The sequence below is a fragment of the Gadus macrocephalus genome, chromosome 9 (assembly GCF_031168955.1).
Source record: "Gadus macrocephalus chromosome 9, ASM3116895v1".
In the NCBI taxonomy this organism is placed as follows: domain Eukaryota; kingdom Metazoa; phylum Chordata; class Actinopteri; order Gadiformes; family Gadidae; genus Gadus; species Gadus macrocephalus.
In genome coordinates, this window is record NC_082390.1 from 1042131 (window position 1) to 1060377 (window position 18247).

The 18247-nt window shown below is 52.0% G+C and overlaps 1 protein-coding gene across 1 annotated transcript in view; it reads right to left on the minus strand.

Annotated features, from left to right (window-relative positions):
- Positions 1-845: 845 nt before the first annotated feature.
- Positions 846-18247, minus strand: part of sema3e (sema domain, immunoglobulin domain (Ig), short basic domain, secreted, (semaphorin) 3E) — a 33256-nt gene continuing 15854 nt past the window's right edge. The window contains exons 7-17 of the mRNA XM_060060097.1: positions 13242-13384; positions 11203-11317; positions 10845-10914; positions 10547-10691; positions 9586-9811; positions 8869-8960; positions 7681-7722; positions 7195-7361; positions 4785-4855; positions 3778-3911; positions 846-2219 (exon numbers count right to left, since the gene is read on the minus strand). Of these exons, the coding sequence (XP_059916080.1) occupies positions 1713-2219; positions 3778-3911; positions 4785-4855; positions 7195-7361; positions 7681-7722; positions 8869-8960; positions 9586-9811; positions 10547-10691; positions 10845-10914; positions 11203-11317; positions 13242-13384 (1712 nt within the window). The 3' untranslated portion in view covers positions 846-1712. The remainder of the gene's footprint in view (positions 2220-3777; positions 3912-4784; positions 4856-7194; positions 7362-7680; positions 7723-8868; positions 8961-9585; positions 9812-10546; positions 10692-10844; positions 10915-11202; positions 11318-13241; positions 13385-18247) is intronic.

Genomic DNA, 18247 nt, shown 5'->3' on the forward strand with positions numbered 1-18247 from the left:
TCCACTGACCAAATATTACATAAATAAGGCACAGAAAATAAAATATGAAGAAGGCCAACGGTATATTACTACTGCAAGGTCACTACAACAGATTATGTAACATTAAAGTATTACATGTGAAACATCTCAGATCTAGATCGACGGAATATTTATGAGGCCTTAATACTTGAATACAGCACAGGGCATGCTTCAATGGTCACCTTGGAGACAACACGGGACACAACGTTTACTGTCAGCAGCTCATTTCCCTCCAGAAAAGACGCACCTTTATGATTGGTCTCCGAGTCCAAGTGGGCGGGCATAGCATTCCAACCACCAATCATATTCCTGTGATTACTCCGATACCGATCCCCTTGACCGTAAGCCCCACCCTTAGTTCCCGTCTGAATAATTTCACCTTTTACATCACAAAAAGCAAGAATGGCGTTTCACTTTTGTCTTGAAGAATATCATTCGTTTTAAAAAGGACAAATTCCTTCATGACAGTTTGGTGGAATTGTGGATGACATCTACACGTTGTTCGATAAAAGAAGGTACGCAGTCGGAGAGAAGGGGAGAACAGAATAAGTGGTGGAAGCAAAGTAATCATCTGATCATTTTGAATCGTCAGATGATGCAAATTCTTTGATATGCGGTTGCAGTTACGAGATGTGTACACAGAAGTAATTTTGAGTTTCGAATAAATATAATGTGCATTGCATACAATACTGTTGGTATGTCTCGTCAAAAAGCATCCAGTAGATGTGAAGGTGTGCACCATATGCGCAAATACCCAATGATTTAAAAAAAAAATCGACTTCACCCACTACTGAATGGTCACTAAGTGCTTCAATATTTACTATGCATTTAGTTTAAGGGCTTATTTATTATTGATAATACATGCCATCAAACCCATATCATCATTATGATCACTGCTATTAAAGCATCACTAAACTCAAAGCTCGTTTTAGCTACAAAAAACATGAAAAACACTGTACTTCCAGTTGAACACCCATCTACGATTGAAAACTGAAAGTAAATAAATTAGTAGAAAATATGGGATGGCATGGGATACAGTGACACGGCGAACGGGTCGCGGTGATTGGCCGCAGCGCCGGGAGGAGATCAGCCGCTTGTCAAGTCTCTTGTGTTTGTTTTGGTCAACCGGTTTGCTCTGGCTCACTCCGGGGGGGGGGAGCTTATGCCTGGCATGTCTCTGAGGTCAGAGCTCACGCTCCACCCCATTTCATCTCAGCACATGCAGGGGCCCAGTGTTCTGACGGTCCACAGGACTTTACGTAACCCCGTATTCAACGCTGATCATGTGAGGATTCATCTGCTCAACAAACTTGCCCTGATTTGACCTAAAGGTTGTTTTGGACATTTAAAGCGAATATACCTCACACGAATAATAATAATACTAGGGACAAATTGTGTCCTGATATCTGCTCGGTGGTGGGAACACAAGAGAGCCTGACCTTTAGTCTGTGTGTGGGGGTGAGGGTTGGTGTGTTGGTGGGGGTGAGGGGATGTTTATGTCTCAAAATGTGTGTTGGCGTGAGGTGTGCGTGTGTGTGTGAGTGTGTGCATTTCAACAACAGTGTGTGCGTGTGTGTTTCAACATCTGTGTGCGGGCGTGTTTGACCGCGTGCGTGTTTCCACATGTGTGCGTGTGTGTGTGTGCGGGGGGGGGGCGTGTGTGTGTGTGTGCATGCGTGGCCACACACACACCCTCATGTATCCAGTGTGTGTCTGGGGGCACGGTGGGAGCCCTCCCCTGCTCGGGCCTTCCCCTTCTTCTCCCCCCCCCCCCCGGGGGGGGCATACCTCCTCTTGGGCTTCTTGCGCTTCTTGTCCGAGCACCACACCCGCTCGCAGTACTCCTCCACCCGCTGGGCGTCCCCGTAGCCAATCAGCTGCAGGAACTCCTTGTACCACACCCGGGAGTGGGGGCCGGGCTGCCCCCCCGTCTGGGGACCCCCGAAGGTGGAGGAGGTGGAGGAGGAGGAGGAGGAGGAGGGACACGACAGCTCCTTCTCTCTGTCGCCCGCCGCCACCGCCGCCGCCGCCGCCGCCGCCGCCGCGCGCTCCCCCTTCAGCACCACCAGCGCCACGCGCAGCAGGGCGTGCACGTAGCCGTGCTCGGCCGCCTGGCACACGTACACGCCGGCGTCGGAGCCGCGCACGTGCAGGAGGAGCAGCCCGTGCGCGGTCGGCACCACGCGCTCGCTGGCCTGGAGCTGGGAGGAGGAGACGACGCGGGAGGAGTTAGCGCGGGGTTAGTTAGCCACGTAGCCGCGGAGACGCTAACATTCGCTAACGACTCGTCGCGGGGGCGCCCGACGTTACGTAACGTACACGTCGTGCCGAGCGGTTTATGTTCATGTGGTCCCAGGAGACGGTGGATCAGTGAGGGGTGTGTGCAGATGGTCCGATTCAAGAAGACCAACCACTTTGGAAGTTCATCCACACACAAGTAATATCGGACATTCAGACGGGGTCCATGAGGGTATCTGGGATAGTTCGGGTACAGAGAAACTGAAACCCACGTGGTGTAGGAGCCATATGCATTTATTCAGTTGTGTTCATGTTTTGTGCTCCAGAGGGGGGCTCGAAGGAAACAGCGAAAACTGAACCCAGGGTCTTTGTTATGGCCTGTATACCCATCAAATAAGCCCTCCAGATACTTTTTAGAGTTTGCACGGCGTAATGTTTAGCTTCCATGCTGTTGGGTAGGGGCACCTCGAACGCTTCTAAATCGGCACCTTTTAACCACTTATAGTGCTCAAAATAGCACCAAACCTCTGCAGTAGCATGATTAGGGTCCCTACACATAAAACAAAGAATCAACAACTTAAGATAGCGTACCGGGAGTTTATTAAAAAGCACTGTTTTCCAAGTCTGTGCCTTACCGGTAAGTCCATGTTTCCAGGAAGTCCACACAAGTAGTAATGAAAAAAGTACCTGGAGGGCTTTTTTGACGGGTACACATGCCAGAACAAAGACCCTGAGTTCAATTTTCGCCGGAATTACACTTTAATTGGGAGCAAATCGTTTTCCGATTGTGTCCTTTGTGTGATAGTGATCAGCAATTGGGTTTGTTATTTTGTGACTGAAATGTATTACGAGTTAACGTTATTGCCGGTGAATGGATTTATAAAGTAAAATATAAAATAAACCTGCCGTATTATTGTCAAACTTACCTCCCGTTTGTTATTAACTGCCGAGAAGGGCTCAGCCACGACGAATGGTTTTAAGGCTACCTACGTGGGCTGCACTGGGAACACTGGGCTGCACTGGGAACACTGGCACTGGGAACACTGGGCAGAGCCATCTACGGCCCACTCTGATCCCATACCAACACCCATATGGGCAGACGTTCAATTTGATGAATGAATTTGTCACCTACGTGTTTGTTCACCCTCGACAATACCGAGCAAAAGGCCTTTTCCGTTTGATGCACAATTAAACGTTAAATCAAGCAGAAATAAGTAAATATAAATAGAAGCAGAATACATAAATAGTAGCATCCCCTATGGCTCCATAGAAGCTGGGAATATATGACACATATATATGATCGGCCGCACAGACTATGAGTGCAGGGGTGCAACATTGATATCACTGGGTCCTGAAGATGTAGTTCTATAAGTTAAAGATCTGTGTGTGTGTGTGTGTGTGTGTGTGTGTGTGTGTGTGTGTGTGTGTGTGTGTGTGTGTGTGTGTGTGTGTGTGTGTGTGTGTGTGTGTGTGTGTGTGTGTGTGTGTGTGTGTGTGTGTGTGTGTGTGTCCCCGACCGACCTCATGCTGCAGCTCTCCCTGCTGTCTGAACCAGAGCACCCTGGCCTGAAGGGAGCGAGGGGTGCACTCCAGGAGGGTGCTGTTGGTCTCCACCCCGTAGACCGTCCTCTCCTCTGCCACGCCCAGCTGCTGGTCTGTACACACACACGCACACACATGGGCACACACACGCACACACAATGATGAAGTGTCACATACACACCGTTGATTATGGTTCCAAATGAATGGGGTTACATATAAATCATTTCATTTCATTTTCCTTTATTGAACCTCGAAAGATCAATTGAGGGGTGACCCTCTTTTACAAGTACTAACCAGGCCCGACCCCGCTTAGCTTCCGAGATCAGACGAGATCGGGCGTGTTCAGGTTGGTATGGCCGTAGGCAATATATAAACCTGCACAATCACTCTCTAACACACAAAAAGACTCACGCACACACTTACACATGGAATGTGGTTGCCGATGCCTGATTCCCTGTGACCATGTTACCGGTATATTCTCTACCCTACCTGAGAGGCTTGCTAGGTAACCTGGCCACTCTTGATGCTAGCCTTCTACTTGACTAGCCCCCTGGCTAGTCCGCCGGTAGTCGCCCTTTACCAAGAGAACCGGAGCCTATTGCGTGCTATTGCATACCTATACTGCCATGGCAGCCGCGTCGTGACAGGAACATCGCTAACTCATTAGCCCCACCCCTCCCCCTCCTCCCCAAACCCCCTCATTGGTGGACGATGAAGGAATGCTCCAATGAGGACGAGACGCCTGCACCACCATTCCTCTTTAGGCTTCCTCAGTGGCTGGATATGGACGTGTTTAATGGGCAGCTATCAATGTGTGGACACATACAGATGTTCACGTGTTAGGATGACAAAGTGCAATCAAAACAGTACACACACACACACACACACACACATGAATGAACGGAGCCGCCCCCGAGACACACGTGCATCCCAGGGCTTCACATCCCATAACGCATACCAATCACGTCCGCATCACGTGCGCTCACCGTCGATCTGCAGCCCATTACACAGCTGGACGGCGTTGCCATGGCGAACATCCTGGCGCCTGAACCGGCGGCTGTGAAACGACGGGAGGGGTTAGAGAGAATAACACGTGAATAACGGAGATAAGGGAGCGCTGATTAAGAGAGAGAGAGAGAGAGAGAGAGAGAGAGGGGGGAGGGAGAGAGAGAGAGAGAGAGAGAGAGAGAGAGAGAGAGAGAGAGGGGGGAGGGAGAGAGAGAGAGAGAGAGAGAGAGAGAGAGGGGGGAGGGAGAGAGACAGAGCAAGAGAAGACGGAAAGAGAGAGAGACAGAGAGAGAGAGAGACAGAGAGAGAGAGAGAGACAGAGACAGAGACAGAGAGACAGAGACAGAGACAGAGAGAGAGAGAGAGAGAGAGACAGAGACAGAGACAGAGACAGAGAGACGGAGAGACAGAGAGACAGAGAGACAGAGACAGAGAGAGACTAGGCTCCAGGCTTTACTGGCAGAAGTCCAACATGGCCTGGTGGTTCAAACTATGGCATTGCAGCCAGAGGTCTTCAGGGATCCAGAACGACGGACCGGGAGCATAATGGACCTGGGAAACTCCTTCCGAGAACCGATTGGATCCGATTTTAATAGATGTACACCGACCAGTTTATGCGTGGGATGTTAGAGCCCCTACCCCCCATGTCTGAGCGGGGGGAGACCCAGGAGCTGATACGGTGTTTAATCGACCGGAAATAATGTCTGGTCATGAATACGGCGCTAACATTTTTTACCTGTACCGCTCAAAACATGAATCATATCGGGTACAATTTGGTAACCTAATAAAAGGATATTAAAATAACAGAAAGACGTACCTTGAAGAGGCTACGGTTTGGTCTCATAATGCGAAGTGCCTCTCTGTAACTGTCAGTAACACAAAACGTACTCCATCTCTGCCCTCGCCTTCCCTCTGTGCTCAGCTCTCTGCCGCTGCTCAACCTTTCCTCTTATCTCACGCTCCTGTGGTTTTAGCACCTGGTTTCCCGCTCTTGCAGGCTGGTCGTAATGGTCAGCCTGATCACCAGGCGCTCACGCATCAGCAGGTACCTCTGCTGATCAGCGCTGATCACCGGTGTTTCTCGGATCCACTCGGGTATGAAGCAGGTAGTGATGAACCGACCCACTAACAGAAGGGCCCCCTAACCGGACCCCCTAACCGGACCCCCTAACCGGACCCCCGGCCGGCACCATAAAGAGAGGAGGGCTCCATCCCGCGTGGATCCGGCTCTGGTCTTACCGGATACCGGTGTACGGGATATATTACGGGTACTGGTGTTGGGATAGACCCGTTAAGACCACCAGTGGGACACAAAGCCTTTACCCGTACAAATAATATATCAAATTTAAACAATGCATAGACGCTCCCTCTTTATCTAAACAAATAAATATGTTATGTACATCACGTTCCTAATTCTCCAAATGAAGCAGTTGCATGTTTTGAATGAAAAATAAATTGAGATAAGCAGAGTTAATTTACTTGATAATAAAGCATTGATAATTGGGTGCTTGTTTGGATTTGACTTTACAGAGCAGGTCTACTGCTTCTCTACAGGTAGGTAGTCTGTGACTAACACACGTACACACACAGGCAATGGATGCATGGAGGGGCTAAGTCCCGCCCACCTCATGTGTCATACCTGAACTTTTGAGAAGAACTTTTGAAAAAGTAGCATGTGAGTCAACGGAGCTAAATAAAAGACGTATTGCCACATCAAGAAACAGTAGAAAGTGTATAAGGTGTGGCCAGGGCTTAAGGCTGTGTGTGCATGCCTCTAATCTCCCCTCTCAAAGTACCACAACAAGCTAACCTCCTGGCCCCGGTCAGACGCCGTTATTCTGATACAGGCCGCAGCGCGTTCACTGGGGGAGGCGAACGCGACTGGGACAAACAGCCGTACGCGTGGACCCCGTCCGCCTCGCATTATACATCCATTCCCGTAAAGAGCTTCGGTAGAAGGTACATCCACTCTTCTCGTCTGGTGATCAGGGAGCCGGCGGTGGACAGAGCGTTGTGTGAGAGGAAATAGCGAGGAGGGGGGAAGGTGCTAACCACGGAACCACCGATAGATCCCACCTCAGCAGGGGACCTGCCGGCCATCTGACGGCTCTCTCTCTCAACGGCAGCACAATTGGCCGTGGGTGGATGCGTGTCTGTTTGTTCGTGTGTCTCCGTTTGCACGTGCACGTGGGTCCTCTGTGTGTGGCTCTGTGCCAGGGTGTGTAGCTGTGTGTGTGTGTGTGTGTGTGTGTCACACTGCGTGTGTGTGTGTGTGTACAGTATATGTGTGTGTGTCTGTGTGTGCTTGCTTTCAAGCCACTGCGCTTGCGTGCGTGCACGTGTGCGTGCATATGTGTGTGTGTGTGTGTGTCTGTGTGTGCACGTTACCTTTTGGGGTAGACTCCAGCAGGGTAGTACCTGGAGCAGGTGAGCCCATCCCAGGCACAGTAGGGGTCCCTGGCCAGGCAGCAGTCGGCGCACTGGGAGCCGTAGAGCTCACACTGGTGCAGCCTCACCTGGGCCACGCCCACCTCTGAGCCCACGTACAGCTGCTGCTGTGGGCCGCACAGGTCAGCATTAATGTCATCTTCAACGCAAAGCGGTTCTTTTTACACATCATCACACTCCTAACTCCATTATTTTATTACTTTTGTAAAGGAAATAAAAATATGTAAAATAATAATAATGAAAACTTTACAAGCATCTTTTCACTTGACTTCACTTGACTTCACCAGATTTGAGAAACAAGATGATCCAATGGTATCACCGTGTGGCCAAATGTAAGAATTGCAGTCAGATTGATAGCTGGCTGTAAAAACACAGTAAACATGGAGCAGGCTTGCTGGAGTCCATCTGCCCCAGATGCCCGCTTACCTTTTTGGATGATATGATTATTTCTGTTATTGTTGTGGGCACCTTAGAAAGGAAAGAAGAGAAATATAACTTTGATCAGTCTGGAGAAGTAGTTGTTAGTGTTCGCGTTACACAAACCCTGTATGTCGGATTTGAGAGTTGTGAAAACGGATCAGAAAATAACCACAGAGAGCAAGATTTTGAAACAAAATGTAATCATAAAAGAAAGAGAAGTCACCCACCCCCTCTCTGCAACGCATTTTTATCAGCAGCAGCTGATGGATGGCTAGCCCATTACTAACAAACCACCCTCAAATATTAGCTGTTAAACCTCCAGCACCTTTATATAAGTTGTTCAAACATTGACCTATTGGGCAAGCTACATGAAACGTGCACTGAGTAGAGAAAGCGTCCACTTACTCTTATTAAATAAGCTCTATACTATGCTGAGGCTACCCCCCCCCCCCCCCCTAACCCCCCAGAGAAATGAACAAGCTAAGCTACCACAACATAGCAAAGTAATTTGAAACATCAAAGAACTATGTTTCTCAATGCTATCAATTCAGCTGTCAGTCAAATAGATAGGCAGGCAGAAAATGTTGAGTTTAATTGCTCTTCAAACAAAAGCTTGGTTCATTAAACCCTGCAAACGAATTTGGCAACAAAAACAAGCAAAAACAACCATCAGACAACGGCGCCGCTTGTGAAGCGGGACGGTCCACGCCGAGCATTGGCATTTACCGTCGGCGTTTGGCCCCAACATTGGCAGACGCACAGCCCGCGCACTCTACGTACGGAGCTCCAGAATGGCAGCCGTGCGCCACACCGGACAAACCGGCGGATGAACCGTGCGCCAGAGCCTCAGGAAGTCACACGAGGTTGGCTCCGGCTTACTGCACCTCACACACCGAGGCCGTCGTTCTTCCGACTGATCCACTTTTATATCCGACCCCGGCAGTCAAGCTTCGCTGAGCTTGACATTCAGAAACCTCGGTCAAATGTGACTTGTGTGGACGCGACCTCACTGCTTGATCAGTGAAATACTACATCAGTGGCTTGGTGGTAGCTTTTCAGTCGAAAAGCTACCACCAAGCTACTGGTGTAGTTCACTGAGTAACGCCTCTACTAGCAGAGAGGCTACCGGCCAACGCTGAAACCACCCCCGTGCAAACCCCTTCTCAGTCCCTGGGCATTACCCCGCCGCTGTACCTGGAACACCTGGAGCTCCTCCAGCAGGACCTCCTCCACAGTGTCCGTGTCTTTGTTGTAGATGGTGATCACTTTCAACACCACAGAGTCGTCTGAGGAGGGAGACAAACAAATACATCACATAAACATGTTATATCTCTTTCATGGTCCATACCAAGCTCTCACACACACACACACACACACAAAATGTGTTAAATCATTTGTTTGTTATTTATTAATTTAATTCTGCTTTCCAACAAATATCCATGGTAACTTAATGTTAATGATTCCATCCGCATTGACGTTGATTCAGGGAAACTATCTACTTCTATAATGGCTTTCAGAGTGTGCACGCGCATGTGCCTGTGCATGTGTGCTTGTCTATCTGCGTGTGTGTGCATGTGTGCACGCCTGTGTACATGTGTGCGTGCATGTATGTGTGTGTGCGTGCATGTTTGTTTGTTCATTTTATTTTTTAATATTAGAGTATTGTATAAATACATATAATTTGATGCACATTATGCAAATATTTGTTTAAAACTGATCCATTCATAGCAGACCATGCTGAGCAGTTGAATAAGGGCTGGGAAGACATAAGCTTCGTCTTCCTCCCACTCCTCTTCGGACACAGACATTACATGTATCTTAGGTACTGTTTACGAGCCTCCATGGTTATGTCTCTGTGGCGGTCCGTGTGTTTGTTGGGTGTGCCGTGCAGCAGTGCTTGTCGGTGCGTACCGGTGCCGATGTACAGGACGTGGTAGTGCCCGTCCTGGGCCTGGACGCGGTCCACCGCCAGCTGGGTCAGCCTGCGCCCCCCCCCCTGGGTCTGCAGCAGGACGGGCCGGCGGTGCAGTGGCTGCACGGCCCGGTACATGACCGGGTGGGCGCGCACGAAGCGCAGAACCTCGTCAGGGAACTCCTTGGAGCTGGAGAAGCCCCCGCCGTTCATCTTACTGGCACACTGCGCACGGGTGGTGGTGGAGGTGGTGGTGGTGGTGGGGGAGGAGGTGGTGGAGGTGGTGGTGGAGGTGGTGGAGGAGGTGGTGGTGGGGGTGGTGGTGGTGGTGGAGGAGGTGGTGGTGGGGGTGGAGGTGGTGGTGGTGGAGGAGGTGGTGGTGGGGGTGGTGGTGGTGGTGGTGGTGGAGGTGGTGGGGGTGGTGGAGGAGGTGGTGGTGGGGGTGGTGGTGGTGGTGGAGGAGGTGGTGGTGGGGGTGGAGGTGGTGGTGGTGGAGGAGGTGGTGGTGGGGGTGGTGGTGGTGGTGGTGGTGGAGGTGGTGGGGGTGGTGGAGGAGGTGGTGAAAAAGCGGGAAAAAAAAGCAAAAAAGAGGCAATCAGTGAAAGGCGTGGGGTAAGCAAAAAACAATTACAGGAAAAAGGGAAGTGTAATACAAGGCAGAGCCATCCGATGCACGACTTAATACGAAGTAAAGCTGCGCTGGCTGTAAACCCCCCGGCTCCAAATCCCCCGCCACAGAAAAAGGCTTCTCGCATGACGTAGCTACAACAGAGCTCCCAGTTAGTGTCCCTATCGCCGCACGGCGCCCCGGAGAGACCGCACGCACTCTCGCACACAAAAGGCTCCTGTGTGGCCCAACAACGCAGGAGCATGTGGCGCGCGTGTGTGTGTGGCGTTGGTACAGCTCGGGGCCACGTCATCGGCCCGGCCTCTCCCTGGGGGTCACAGGGGCCTACTCACGGAGCCCGGGCGGGGGTAGGGCACGCGGTCCTCGTAGGGGGTCCAGTGGTGGCCAGGCCTCTCCCGCTGGGCGAAGGGCCCGTTGAAGGACGCCCTGACGTCGTCCATCTGGTAGACGCACACGGCGTAGCCCTTGAAGACGGCGCTGCAGGAGACATGGGGGGTGGGGGGGTCGTGGTGAAGACATGACAGTCATTGGAAAGGGATGTGTTCTGGTGGTTAGGTGAGTATGTTTTACTGGATATATGTGTGGCACTTTTTAAAACAAACAAAGTATCGATTTTGATCCCAAACTGACCTTGTGGTGCTGAAAAGTCCAAAGATCTCTGGATTCTTCTGGTCCTTGTTCTGGAGCACAAAGATGTCCTCTAGAACCGATGAGAACATTTCATTTCTTATTAATTATGTATTACTGTAGATACGGCTTTGTAGCGTCCTGACAATAGGAAGTCATTTTTGAGTCACATGCACCTTAAAGGACCCATGACATGCCACCAGGTGTGACTTTGATTAGCCTTGCAAGCCGTTTTGAAAATCTGCCCCTTATGACATCACTAGTGGGCGGGTCCACCTAGATGTGTGCTGGGCGGCTTGTAAGGCTAATCACACCCCCCCCCTGGTGGCATGTCATGGGACCCTTAAACAGGAAGCCCTACCGAGCTCGTCAAAGTGTGTGTCGATGCCGTTGGCCCCGGCCACCGAGCAGATGAGGCGCGTCTTCAGGAAGGAGCTCCATCTGTTGACCAACATTCTCCGGCCTCCCTGGTCGTTCTGAAACAGGACGCGCACGTTACATCATTGTTACCTTATTGTTTAGCTTCTTCCACATACAAACGGTGAGACAGACAGACAGACAGACAGACAGACAGACAGACAGACAGACAGACAGACAGACAGACAGACAGACAGACAGACAGACAGACAGACAGACAGACAGACAGACAGACAGACAGACAGACAGACAGACAGACAGACAGACAGACAGACAGACAGACAGACAGACAGACAGACAGACAGACAGACAGACAGACAGACAGACAGACAGACAGACAGACAGACAGACAGACAGACAGACAGACAGACAGACAGACAGACAGACAGACAGACAGACAGACAGACAGACAGACAGACAGACAGACAGACAGACAGACAGACAGACAGACAGACAGACAGACAGACAGACAGACAGACAGACAGACAGACAGACAGACAGACAGACAGACAGACAGACAGACAGACAGACAGACAGACAGACAGACAGACAGACAGACAGACAGACAGACAGACAGACAGACAGACAGACAGACAGACAGACAGACAGACAGACAGACAGACAGACAGACAGACAGACAGACAGACAGACAGACAGACAGACAGACAGACAGACAGACAGACAGACAGACAGACAGACAGACAGACAGACAGACAGACAGACAGACAGACAGACAGACAGACAGACAGACAGACAGACAGACAGACAGACAGACAGACAGACAGACAGACAGACAGACAGACAGACAGACAGACAGACAGACAGACAGACAGACAGACAGACAGACAGACAGACAGACAGACAGACAGACAGACAGACAGACAGACAGACAGACAGACAGACAGACAGACAGACAGACAGACAGACAGACAGACAGACAGACAGACAGACAGACAGACAGACAGACAGACAGACAGACAGACAGACAGACAGACAGACAGACAGACAGACAGACAGACAGACAGACAGACAGACAGACAGACAGACAGACAGACAGACAGACAGACAGACAGACAGACAGACAGACAGACAGACAGACAGACAGACAGACAGACAGACAGACAGACAGACAGACAGACAGACAGACAGACAGACAGACAGACAGACAGACAGACAGACAGACAGACAGACAGACAGACAGACAGACAGACAGACAGACAGACAGACAGACAGACAGACAGACAGACAGACAGACAGACAGACAGACAGACAGACAGACAGACAGACAGACAGACAGACAGACAGACAGACAGACAGACAGACAGACAGACAGACAGACAGACAGACAGACAGACAGACAGACAGACAGACAGACAGACAGACAGACAGACAGACAGACAGACAGACAGACAGACAGACAGACAGACAGACAGACAGACAGACAGACAGACAGACAGACAGACAGACAGACAGACAGACAGACAGACAGACAGACAGACAGACAGACAGACAGACAGACAGACAGACAGACAGACAGACAGACAGACAGACAGACAGACAGACAGACAGACAGACAGACAGACAGACAGACAGACAGACAGACAGACAGACAGACAGACAGACAGACAGACAGACAGACAGACAGACAGACAGACAGACAGACAGACAGACAGACAGACAGACAGACAGACAGACAGACAGACAGACAGACAGACAGACAGACAGACAGACAGACAGACAGACAGACAGACAGACAGACAGACAGACAGACAGACAGACAGACAGACAGACAGACAGACAGACAGACAGACAGACAGACAGACAGACAGACAGACAGACAGACAGACAGACAGACAGACAGACAGACAGACAGACAGACAGACAGACAGACAGACAGACAGACAGACAGACAGACAGACAGACAGACAGACAGACAGACAGACAGACAGACAGACAGACAGACAGACAGACAGTTCCCCTCACAGCACAGACGCGTCCGACCCGGGTGTACACAGCCTTGGTCTCTCCCTCCGGGTTCTGCTCCCGCTCGGTGAAGAAGAAGTACACCTTGTCGTCCTCTGGGTCATCGTTATCGGGGATCACCGCCGACTTGATGAACTTAGGCTCTGAGAGAGGCAGAGGGCAGCGTTCAGGAGCCTGACTGAGGCTCTGAGAGGCAGAGGGCAGCGTTCAGGAGCCTGACTGAGGCTCTGAGAGGCAGAGGGCAGCGTTCAGGAGCCTGACTGAGGCTCTGAGAGGCAGAGGGCAGCGTTCAGGAGCCTGACTGAGGCTCTGAGAGGCAGAGGGCAGCGTTCAGGAGCCTGACGGGACTGAGGCTCTGAGAGGCAGAGGGCAGCGTTCAGGAGCCTGACTGAGGCTCTGAGAGGCAGAGGGCAGCGTTCAGGAGCCTGACTGAGGCTCTGAGAGGCAGAGGGCAGCGTTCAGGAGCCTGACTGAGGCTCTGAGAGGCAGAGGGCAGCGTTCAGGAGCCTGACTGAGGCTCTGAGAGGCAGAGGGCAGCGTTCAGGAACCTGACGGGACTGAGGCTCTGAGAGGCAGAGGGCAGCTTTCAGGAGCCTGACGGGACTGAGGCTCTGAGAGGCAGAGGGCAGCGTTCAGGAGCCTGACTGAGGCTCTGAGAGGCAGAGGGCAGCGTTCAGGAGCCTGACTGAGGCTCTGAGAGGCAGAGGGCAGCGTTCAGGAGCCTGACGTTAGGCTCTGAGAGAGGCAGAGGGCAGCGTTCAGGAGCCTGACTGAGGCTCTGAGAGGCAGAGGGCAGCGTTCAGGAGCCTGACTGAGGCTCTGAGAGGCAGAGGGCAGCGTTCAGGAGCCTGACTGAGGCTCTGAGAGGCAGAGGGCAGCGTTCAGGAGCCTGACTGAGGCTCTGAGAGGCAGAGGGCAGCGTTCAGGAGCCTGACTGAGGCTCTGAGAGGCAGAGGGCAGCGTTCAGGAGCCTGACTGAGGCTCTGAGAGGCAGAGGGCAGCGTTCAGGAGCCTGACGTTAGGCTCTGAGAGAGGCAGAGGGCAGCGTTCAGGAGCCTGACTGAGGCTCTGAGAGGCAGAGGGCAGCGTTCAGGAGCCTGACTGAGGCTCTGAGAGGCAGAGGGCAGCGTTCAGGAGCCTGACTGAGGCTCTGAGAGGCAGAGGGCAGCGTTCAGGAGCCTGACGTCAGGCTCTGAGAGGCAGAGGGCAGCGTTCAGGAGCCTGACGGGACTGAGGCTCTGAGAGGCAGAGGGCAGCGTTCAGGAGCCTGACTGAGGCTCTGAGAGAGGCAGAGGACAGCGTTCAGGAGCCTGACTGAGGCTCTGAGAGGCAGAGGGCAGCGTTCAGGAGCCTGACGTTAGGCTCTGAGAGAGGCAGAGGGCAGCGTTCAGGAGCCTGACTGAGGCTCTGAGAGGCAGAGGACAGCGTTCAGGAGCCTGACTGAGGCTCTGAGAGGCAGAGGGCAGCGTTCAGGAGCCTGACTGAGGCTCTGAGAGAGGCAGAGGGCAGCGTTCAGGAGCCGGACTGAGGCTCTGAGAGGCAGAGGGCAGCGTTCAGGAGCCTGACTGAGGCTCTGAGAGGCAGAGGGCAGCGTTCAGGAGCCTGACGGGACTGAGGCTCTGAGAGGCAGAGGGCAGCGTTCAGGAGCCTGACTGAGGCTCTGAGAGGCAGAGGGCAGCGTTCAGGAGCCTGACTGAGGCTCTGAGAGGCAGAGGGCAGCGTTCAGGAGCCTGACGTTAGGCTCTGAGAGGCAGAGGGCAGCGTTCAGGAGCCTGACTGAGGCTCTAAGAGGCAGAGGGCAGCGTTCAGGAACCTGACGTTAGGCTCTGAGAGGCAGAGGGCAGCGTTCAGGAGCCTGACGGGACTGAGGCTCTGAGAGAGGCAGAGGGCAGCGTTCAGGAGCCTGACGTTAGGCTCTGAGATAGGGCTGGGCGATAAACCGATTTTATCGATTAATTCGAGTGTGTAGCTCACGTCGACTTGTTCAAATGAAAATCGTTTTTCTCTTCAACATCCGCAAACGCTTCCCTCTCAGCTCCCGTAGTTTGGAATGGGGTCAGCCCTCCCCCCGCACAGAGCGCGCATTTACCAAAGTGATACACAAACATGGCAGCGAGTTTGACAAGTTGTATACCACCATTTATTCATGTATGTATAATCTATTTTGAGGTAAACATAATTCATTTGAAATATATCTGTGTGGTTTAATAATTCGTCGATCTGTTGGTAATTCGTCGATCTTTTGGTAATGCATCGGGGCTCCAGTAGGGGGATCGCACTCCTCTTCCTCATTCAATACAGACGAGTGAAGGAAAGAGCTGCGTGCGTGTGTGTTTTTCCTCATTCTTCTCCCGTTACTATTCCCTTTCTTAAGGTAATTATTACCGTTTGCAAAACACTGTATATTTATGACCAGTGTTGAAAGTTTGAATGTTATGTTGGCACTTTATCAGAAGTCCTCTTATCATTAGAAATATTTTATGTTTACAGAAATATTTTATTTTATATTTTATATATTTTTACATTTTATGTAATGTTACAGGTTACACTGTTTACAATGGCAGGGCCTGCCATAATGCTTTTTTATGTAAATCAATTTAAATCGGAAATCGGATTTTTTAAGAAAAAATCTGGGATTTTCATTTTAGGCCATATCGCCCAGCCCTACTCTGAGAGGCAGAGGACAGCGTTCAGGAGCCTGACTGAGGCTCTGAGAGAGGCAGAGGGCAGCGTTCAGGAGCCTGACTGAGGCTCTGAGAGGCAGAGGGCAGCGTTCAGGAGCCTGACGTTAGGTTCTGAGGGAGGCAGAGGGCAGCGTTCAGGAGCCTTACTGAGGCTCTGAGAGGCAGAGGGCAGCGTTCAGGAGCCTGACTGAGGCTCTGAGAGGCAGAGGGCAGCGTTCAGGAGCCTGACGGGACTGAGGCTCTGAGAGGCAGAGGGCAGCGTTCAGGAGCCTGACGTTAGGCTCTGAGAGGCAGAGGACAGCGTTCAGGAGCCTGACTGAGGCTCTGAGAGGCAGAGGGCAGCGTTCAGGAGGCTGACTGAGGCTCTGAGAGGCAGAGGACAGCGTTCAGGAGCCTGACTGAGGCTCTGAGAGGCAGAGGACAGCGTTCAGGAGCCTTACGTTTGGCTCTGAGAGGCAGAGGACAGCGTTCAGGAGCCTGACTGAGGCTCTGAGAGGCAGAGGACAGCGTTCAGGAGCCTGATGTTAGGCTCTGAGAGGCAGAGGGCAGCGTTCAGGAGCCTGACTGAGGCTCTGAGAGGCAGAGGGCAGCGTTCAGGAGCCTGACTGAGGCTCTGAGGGGCAGAGGGCAGCGTTCAGGAGCCTGACGTTAGGCTCTGAGAGGCAGAGGGCAGCGTTCAGGAGCCTGACTGAGGCTCTGAGAGGCAGAGGGCAGCGTTCAGGAGCCTGACTGAGGCTCTGAGAGAGGCAGAGGGCAGCGTTCAGGAGCCTGACTGAGTCTCTGAGAGGCAGAGGGCAGCGTTCAGGAGCCTGACGGGACTGAGGCTCTGAGAGGCAGAGGGCAGCGTTCAGGAGCCTGACGTTAGGCTCTGAGAGGCAGAGGGCAGCGTTCAGGAGCCTGACTGAGGCTCTGAGAGGCAGAGGGCAGCGTTCAGGAGCCTGACTGAGGCTCTGAGAGACAGAGGGCAGCGTTCAGGAGCCTGACGTTAGGCTCTGAGAGGCAGAGGGCAGCGTTCAGGAGCCTGACTGAGGCTCTGAGAGGCAGAGGGCAGCGTTCAGGAGCCTGACTGAGGCTCTGAGAGGCAGAGGGCAGCGTTCAGGAGCCTGACTGAGGCTCTGAGAGGCAGAGGGCAGCGTTCAGGAGCCTGACTGAGGCTCTGAGAGGCAGAGGGCAGCGTTCAGGAGCCTGACTGAGGCTCTGAGAGGCAGAGGGCAGCGTTCAGGAGCCTGACTGAGGCTCTGAGAGGCAGAGGGCAGCGTTCAGGAGCCTGACGTTAGGCTCTGAGAGGCAGAGGGCAGCGTTCAGGAGCCTGACGGGACTGAGGCTCTGAGAGGCAGAGGGCAGCGTTCAGGAGCCTGACGGGACTGAGGCTCTGAGAGGCAGAGGGCAACGTTCAGGAGCCTGACTGAGGCTCTGAGAGAGGCAGAGGACAGCGTTCAGGAGCCTGACTGAGGCTCTGAGAGGCAGAGGACAGCGTTCAGGAACCTGACGTTAGGCTCTGAGAGGCAGAGGACAGCGTTCAGGAGCCTGACTGAGGCTCTGAGAGGCAGAGGACAGCGTTCAGGAGCCTGACGTTAGGCTCTGAGAGGCAGAGGGCAGCGTTCAGGAGCCTGACGTTAGGCTCTGAGAGGCAGAGGGCAGCGTTCAGGAGCCTGACTGAGGCTCTGAGAGGCAGAGGGCAGCGTTCAGGAGCCTGACTGAGTCTCTGAGAGGCAGAGGGCAGCGTTCAGGAGCCTGACTGAGGCTCTGAGAGGCAGAGGGCAGCGTTCAGGAGCCTGACGGGACTGCGTTTCAACAGTAGTCCATATTGGTCACTAGGCCGGGTTGCAGCTGAATAATGGTACCAAGTCCCAAACATGATGTTCTTTCAAGGACAGTTTGGATTTCCATATAATGTTTGTGTCCCCATAGATACACATTATAGTAGTAGTAGTAGTAGTAGTAGTAGTAGTAGTAGTATAGTACTTTAAGTGAATACATTTAAATACTGATACAAAATAAACAATTCATTAATACAATTACTAAAGGTGATAATACACTCTATTCTGCATCTGAATTAATAAGTAGGCCTACTGCAAGGGCAGATTAAACTACAGCTAAAGCAATGAAACTATTACTGTATACTACTGAATAAAAGATGGATGGAAGATAATATATTTAACAAGGTGACAACTGTTTACCAAAGCGCAAGCGATCAGTGCAGGAGGGACATAATATCATGTGAACACAGCCAACATGAGACATGTGTTCTGAAACCATGGGATTTATAAGTTATAATCACAGAGACTTGCCGATACTTAGAATACAGCGTTAAGGCTACAC